The following is an 8,168-nucleotide window of genomic DNA, read 5'->3' on the forward strand; positions in this document are numbered from 1 at the left end:
GTAAAATTTTGCATGTTTTTTTTTTTTTTTTTTTTTTGAATGTGCATTGTGTTCCTTCCCCTGCGTCCTAATTGGCTAAGGGACTGTAGACCATTGTCAATTAGTCTCCTCTGAGCCATATCTCCTGTACAGAATGAGCTCAGTTTGCCAAATTTACATAAATGCTCGATCTCTAGCAGTGTGATTCTGAAGTGCTGTGTGTTTGGAAGTTTTCTCCCCAACAAAACCCACAATGTTGACGAATCGTTCTGCACAGACAAAGGCTCCTGCGGTCGCACCCAAAAGGCAGAGGAAGATATTAACCATCGCACATAAAGTTGGACTTCTGGACATGCCGAAGGAAAGTAGAAGTAACGCGGCTGTAGCAGAGTCCTGCACCGGGTTGGGTACCCAACGCGTCCTGGCAAATAGTTGCTGAAATGGGCGGGTTTTAACGTTGTGGAATTTTATGGGCGGGTATGTGGGTGGGTAGTAATTACAAACGGGAGGGTCAGGACTAAATCAGGCCTAAACCAGGACTACAGCAGGACTAAACCAGGACTACACCAGGAATAGACCAGGTCTAAACCAGGACTAATCTTGGATTTAAGAGAGAGAACCCCAAGCCTGCAGAGCAGGATATCCATAAAGCGAGATTGGGCAATGGTTGCATTTATCTCAGTAAGGTGCAGAGCTCTGCGCCAGTCCTTTCTCCTGTGGTCACCTCCGAGCCCATCCTGACAGTGAGTCCTGGGTTAGTCCTGGGTTAGTCCTGGTTTAGTCCTAGTTCAGTCCTGGTTTAGTCTGGGGGTTAGTCCTGGGTTAGTCCTGGTTTAGTCAGGTTCAGTATGCAGAGCAAAAGCGTACTGTACTACGCTGCTCTGTAGGGCTCCATTACGGAATAAATGAATCTTCGGTAGTAAGGATGACAGAAGCAATAAGTTTTAAGAAGGATGCAAAAAGGGTTGTAACTGTCCTGTCTGAGAAAAGTGTCTAAAGTGTCTGGTGAGGGGTTTTACAGCCTTAAAACAGATATAATAATTATAAAAAATAAAGCTGACTACTTCGTGGATTTTGCCTATCATGGGTTATTTTTAGAATTTAGAGGGACCACTGTATTTCATGGTGGACTGTGGAATATTCCAGTCAAAGCAATAAGATCATCACAGATATAAGCAGGTGGTGGACCCTTCCCCCATAAAGTTAAACAGTGCACCTTTAAAGCAGTCAAAAGGAGCGTTATTGTTGAAAATACACAGATAAACAATGAATAATTATTGCAAAAAAATGGTTTGTAAACATAATAAGTAAATAAACAGCAGGGCTGTTTTGGTGAGACAAACCAAAAAAAATCAATAAATGTAACATCACATTCAAATTTCCAGGTCTAAAAGTGCTATCAGTGTGAACATTAGAGAAACAAATTTGTGCTGCCTCAGAAAACAACAGTTCATTTGTAAATAGATTTGCTGTGTCTTGTTACGGTGGGCGAGCAGACTTCGTTCCCCGTTGTGTACAGAGAGGTAATTATTGCTGACTTAGAATGCACTCAGTACCATTCATCATGTTAGCCACCAACAGAACACAAGCAATTACAGCTCAAAAGAGAGCGCTGCGATATGAATCAATATACAGTGCACCGAGGAACACACACGGGAGCTGGTTTAACACAAGAGCCAATACTACGTGGGTTATCAGAACATCTCCTGTATGCTTGTGCCATTGTCCAGTGCAATCAACAAGAGGCACAAGATTAACCATATCTACAGTTTGGAAATATGATCACATTTGGAAGGCAGCTGGAATACAAAATTGCACTCAAGTAAAAAGTACCATTGCAATAAAGGTGCACTATGTAACTTTGTGTTATTGCTTTCTCAAGAATGTCCTAGCCTTATTCATCAGTCGGTTTCACTTCGTAGAAACCGTCTGACCTCGCAGTGTTAGAATTTATTCGCTCAACGGTAGGCAGGTACTTTTTTCATTTAAGCAATCGCTGCTATTTGGTTGTGATGTATGCAATGCGCCACTAACGGGACTATCTGGTACATTAAGCTTTTCCCAGATCCCATAGGAAGAAGGGCAATAGCGTCTTTCCTCTTGATAAAATTCACCAAACATTCTCTTTATTCTGGCTTTACATCCTCAAACTTGGGAATCATTGACAAGACAGAATAGAATATATGGCTCTTTGCTGATTGGCTGGTGCCCAAACTTGCACTTTCAGGGTTTTTGTGAACCGTCTAGTGTATTCTGATTCCTGACCTAGCTGCTGGAGAGAAATGAAATTGAGCGGAGGCACTAGGTGGCGCCAGCCTATCTAAGATTGTCCCACAGTATGAATCTTATTTATTTCCATGAAGACAAGCCTGTAATGCCTCCAGGCTAAGTTACGATTCAGATCTGTGGGGAGGTGAGCTAACTCACGGAAGGAATGCATGTATTTTTCAGCAGTAAAACACCTGCAACTGAATAAATGCATAGATGAGTTTAATGTCATACTGTGAAACATTTCAGGTAAAGCAATAATATTTCCATGGAAACAATTTTGTGGTGGCCCCCTTATCAGAGAAGCTACACAGTGCACCTTTAAAATAAATATTATGTGTGACCTGAGAGCACAAACACTGAATCTGATGGTACAGTGCAAATTGATCGAATATTGTTTGTTTTTTGTAGTAGAGGTTACTATATATACTTTTTATTTATTATAAACCTTTTGTTTTATATTTATTGTGATGTGAGGGCTACTGTGTCCCAATAATTTCCCTTGTGAATCAATAAAGTTTGTGTAAGTACACACGCCTGCTTGCATCATGGAGATATAACTGCTTTATACTGAATGTTCCACAGTATGACAAGGGGTGGGCAATTAGTTTTTCAATGGGGCCACATGAGAAACAAAATATTGTGCAGGGCCGGGCCAGAATGCTTAACTCAACTCTGCATAATATAAATTGCATTTCTTTATAAAAAGCAGCAAATATCATTGTTTAGACGAGCTGGTAAGACTGGTAAGAGTTTAGGTTATGACTAAGCAATGAAAAAATAGGATGCCTTACAAAAAATTTCATTTAAAAACACCTTTAAAATAAAAGCAATGCAGTTTTAGTCCATGCATGAGGTAAAATGATAAAATATGTTTATTTTCTAAGTAAAATTAGCTTAAAGGGGCCAGTCAGAGTCAACCAAGTGGCCTGGGAGCTGGCATATCTGTCATTTTTACAGTTGCAGGTTCTTTACAAATACTTATAAGAATTACTATGGGATTTCCTCTCCACAGATTGGACCCGTATCTTAGCCTTGCAACATCTTCATGAAGAGGGACAGGTCTAATGTCATACTGTGGAACATTCCAGGCATGCCAAAGAACATCTCCTTGGAGACCAACAGAAAAAAAATGTTGCAAAGTGCACCTTTAAAGCAACACTATTTCTAATAAAGTATTTGAAATGAGCAAAAACTAAGAAAAGGTATGCACAAATATAGCCTTCTGCAGTTTGTCCAGGGGCCCTTATGTTGGAGAGAGGCCAATGATGTGGTCAATGAAGAGTTCAAAGGTTCTGGGTCATACGAGGTCACATATTGAGCCGGTGCAAGCTAATCTAAAGCTATGGCTAGTTTCTCAATTCTTTCCCACCTCAAAAGTACTATTTCACCATGGATCTGTTTGTTGAAAGTGTGCTTTGATTGCATTGTCATTGTAGAAGCATGTTTTTGGTTGGTGTTGAAAAAGTATTGATCTTTTGGCGTGAGCTTTTGACCGCTCGTCTAAGGCCCGACAAACAACTGCAGTTAAGTTTTTCTTTTTTCTACGAATTTTTGAGCAGAGGTGGAGTTGGCAGAGTGTACACAATGATGTCCCATCTAATACTCGAGGTGGACTTTCAACCTTATGCAATGCTCCCCAGTCACCTACAATGTACTGTACCTGTATTCTGTCTGAGAAAAGAAAGAGAGAAAGCAAGACTCAAACCATATCAAGTGAAATTATTTTAATAAAAAGTTACCAAAATGTCATACACTTGTTGATAATGAAATGTGATACAAGCTGAGATGAAACAATAATATGTTTATTTGGAAGCAGGAATAGGAACTCAAATGCCACAACTCTCATTAAATATGATTAGACTGAGCTCTGAGTCAATACAGATGATAATTAATCAATGGGTCTTACACAGGTTATGACAGAGAGGCTTAGATTGCTGCTACATGTACATTGCTAGGCTGCAGTGCTCTCATGTGGTCAGAATATAGAATGCAAGCAGACTGACTTGTATTGATACTTTGCAGTGATCGTGCTGTGTGTGTGTGTTCTATAATTCTTTTTTTGGGGGGTTTTCATTGGTTTCCATGGTGACACAATCACACAGACAAAAAAGTTTTAAGATTGTCTGAAAACTAAAGAAAAAAATACAAATTGGATTTAAACAGCAAATTTTCAGGAACATGTGATCGAGACAAGCATTCTTGGTCCTGTTTAGGGGTTTGTTTGTCAACAAAAAGGTGAGAGTGATTGGTTTGTGACTGGAATGAAGTGTGACTAGATATCACTATTTACCCAGAACAGTCCCAGTTTTGAGCTCTGTGTCCCCTGTCCCAGCAGATTTATACAAAACCAGTGATTTGTCCCAGTTTTACAAAAGGAATTTATAAAAGAAATGGTAAAGTTTCTGATAAATTTTATCCCCACCAACAACAAAGAGGGGAATTTATTAGCTAAAATATAGCAACATTGCTTAAAAATGACCTTAAGAAAAAAAAAAAGCAACAACAGTCCCTGAGTACCTGAGATTATGACTGACCAACAAATTAGTCAAGAATAGCCAATGTTACAGACTCTTTTAACAATTTTATTTATACCAGCAAACCTAACCCAGCTGTGTCCCAGTTTTTATTTCTGAAAATCTGGTCACCATAAAGTAATGTTATGTGACAGAGATTCGTAGCCAAAACCTGACATGGCCAAAAATGACATTTTTCGTCAGGACCGGCCCTGTCGTTTCGGCTCAAATTTGACCACATTTTCAAAATGTTGAAAACTGTCTGGAAACGTCCCCAAACAACCCCAGACCACCCCAGATGTCCATATTGGAGCGTCTTTTGTCATTTGAAGGCAGTTTGGGGCCAAAACCTGACATGGCCAAAAATGACATTTTTTGTCAGGACCGGCCCTGTCGTTTCGACTCAAATTTGACCAAATTTTCAAAATGCTCAAAACTGGCTGGAAACGTCCCCAAACTAGAAAAGCACTCAGAGACCTCCGCCAAGGACTACCCCCATTTTTTATATAAATTGCGATAAATTCAGTCTTCTGGATCAGATCCGGATCAGCCTTTGGAATATGAAAGAGGATCCCATTGTCCATCCCTGAGTCAAATTTCATGGGGTTTTGGTCAATAATTAACCGAGATATTGAGATATTGGCCCCATTTACCACAATGTTAACTAAAATTTCAAAGTGATCCAGAATCCAGGATTTCTTCCGGATCACCCCCAAAATGAAATCAGTTCTTCCTTTTCACATTTCCAACAATCCTGAAAATTTCCTCAAAATCGGTCCATAACTTTTTGAGTTATGTTGCTAACAGACAAACAAACAAACAGACAAACAAACAAACAAACAAACAAACAAACGCCGGCGGAGGTAACAACCCCAGACCACCCCAGATGTCCATATTGGAGCGTCTTTTGTCATTTGAAGGCAGTTTGAGGCCAAAACCTGACATGGCCAAAAAAGACATTTTTTGTCAGGACCGGCCCTGTCGTTTCAGCTCAAATTTGACCAAATTTTCTAAATGCTCAAAACTGGCTGGAAACGTCCCCAAACAACCCCATTCATTCATTCATTGAAACACACACGCACACAGACACACACACACACACACAAACAGAACCACACACACGTACCATCAGCTTTGACCACCAGAGGGACACACACGCACACGCAAACACACGCACAGACAGATACGCACACAGAAACACACACGCACAGACAGACACACGCACACACACACAGAAATACACATAGACACACGCACAGACACACAGAAACACACGCGCACAGACAGACAGACAGACATACGTACACATACAGAAACACACACGCACACACACAGAAACACGCACAGACAGACACAGACATGCACACACACACGCACACACACACCCAAAAACACACGCGCGCACACACACACACACACACAGACACACTGTTAGAACAATTTGTATTCAATGTGGTTTTTTTTTTACGTAATTAACAATGGTTGTTTTTCACAGGTGTGTCTTCAGTGACCGAGCTCTTCCACCCATGGAAGTCTGCAGTGCGCACAGACAGTTTTCATTTTGTGAGGCGCTTCAACTGTGGCCTCACTACAGAACACCACCCTCTATATGGCACCTTTTGTACCAAGCTGTCATCCTGCGTTTTTGAATGGGATCAGGAGGATGTGCAATGCCTGAAGGAGGCCAAGAGAGAGGAGTGGAAGTGCAGCCACAGTGGACATGTTCCCACTGAGGAACAGCTTATGGCCACCGTCAACCCAGGAGAACTAAAGAAACACTGCAGGAGGAGGACCCGTGGAGTGGAGGAGGTGCGCCGTATGATTTCAAGGCTGCTGGAATCAGTGTGGGACCTCACAGACACCACAGGGCTGTGTTTGGTGAGCCATGACAGCATGCGCCACATCTGGGAGATGCAGCAGAAACAACTGGAGTGCTTCCAAGACCCCCCAGGTGTTGCACTGTATACAAAGGTGGGGACATTCCAAAAGGGCAGGAAAGAGCTAGACATCCTTAGGTGTGGTAGGGGGTCCTCCTCCCTGGAGAGTTTTTACTTAATACTCTTATGTATTCATATGGATTCACTTTACAATAATGGTGTTGACTGAAAGTATTTTGTTTCTTAGGCTGGCGGTGCAATGCTACACATATGCAAATGTACATACTGGAGGGGCTATCAAGGTGGAACATGGGCGGGGCCGAGGGGGCCTCGACCCTTAGAAGCTTCGATGTCCGCCCGATGTCCCACCTCAACAGCTTAAGCCAGCGTGTCCGTGGTTGTAATCTAGTGGCAGAATTCCCCCCACCTGGGAAACCTACTGGTAAGACTTTGGATTTCTTGGGTGCAAAGACTGTGCTATGGAGATGGATGTGTGTATGTCTGGTTACAGATGAGCGCATAGCGGTGGAATATTTATTGGGCCAGACCAACAGAGGGGACCTGCTTGCGCCATGGCATGTCCCTGAAATCCCATCACAGGTGCTTGAGGAGGAGTGGGACGCAGATGATGCAGATGTCACTGTAGACATGTCTGAGGAGGGGGCTACTGGTCCTTATGACCAGTCTGTGGAGGGTGACACTGATCCCGAAGTCGTCGTCACAGAGGTAGGTAACATTTTCTGTAACACCTTAGCCTACTCAAAAACACAATACTTACCTGAAATAAATGTGGTTAAACGAATAACATGAATGAATGTAAAATCAGCATTGCTCACATAATTAGGAACAAGAGTGACCATTAATTTGCTTGGTTTTTCTTTTTTGCACTCATCACTTTCCAGACCAGTCCAAGTGACACGAGAGGGGTTGTGGGATAGGAGGCAGACCATCACTGCTTTGTCAGCCAAGGAGGAGGCTGACATAGTGCGCCTGCATGCAGCTCTCCATGCCATGATCAAGGCACCTTCAAGGTACAAATTAGTAATTGTTTTGTACACCATAATTACATTCCATGGAACTAATGAAGCATATGGATGTCTCTTTCACCGTTTAGATACACCCAGAATTCTGGGAAAAAGTCACATGTGTCAGCAGGACCGTAGAGAGCACCCAGGAAGCAGAGTGGCTCTGCTCCTGGACAGCAGGCGGCAGAAAGGTGCTTGACAATCTGCTATCATGGTTCAATACAGTTCATATTATTTTATTGCAATCCCTGTTGACATCATCACGTGGTTCATCACGGCTTTACATCCTTGTTCACAGTCCAGATCATATGCTCTTTCTCTCCCACAGACTATACATGACTCATGGCCAAGCAGCCCAGGACCCTGAAGTCAACAGGGTCAGTGAGTGTGTTTGCCTCAGGCTTGCCAAAGAGTTTGAGCAAGCACGCAACGGGCCAAAGGACACAAAGGGGAAAACCTCGCCCCAACCTCAGATAGCTGCTGGAGGACAGTAGGGTTGTCTT

At 42.4% G+C, this 8,168-nt stretch overlaps 1 protein-coding gene across 1 annotated transcript; it reads left to right on the plus strand.

Moving 5' to 3' along the window:
* Positions 1-232: 232 nt before the first annotated feature.
* LOC129407659 (uncharacterized) lies at positions 233-8,150 on the plus strand. The gene is made up of 7 exons (XM_055149306.1): positions 233-386; positions 6,259-6,783; positions 6,888-7,082; positions 7,152-7,366; positions 7,543-7,671; positions 7,755-7,856; positions 7,994-8,150. The coding sequence occupies exons 1-5, from the start codon at positions 233-235 to the stop codon at positions 7,576-7,578; spliced, it is 1,125 nt and encodes a 374-aa protein (XP_055005281.1). The 3' UTR covers positions 7,579-7,671; positions 7,755-7,856; positions 7,994-8,150.
* The last annotated feature ends 18 nt before the right edge of the window (positions 8,151-8,168 follow it).

Source organism: Boleophthalmus pectinirostris, unplaced genomic scaffold (assembly GCF_026225935.1).
Source record: "Boleophthalmus pectinirostris isolate CB_2022bp ecotype Guang Dong unplaced genomic scaffold, ASM2622593v1 HiC_scaffold_13, whole genome shotgun sequence".
Classification (NCBI taxonomy): Eukaryota; Metazoa; Chordata; class Actinopteri; order Gobiiformes; family Gobiidae; genus Boleophthalmus; species Boleophthalmus pectinirostris.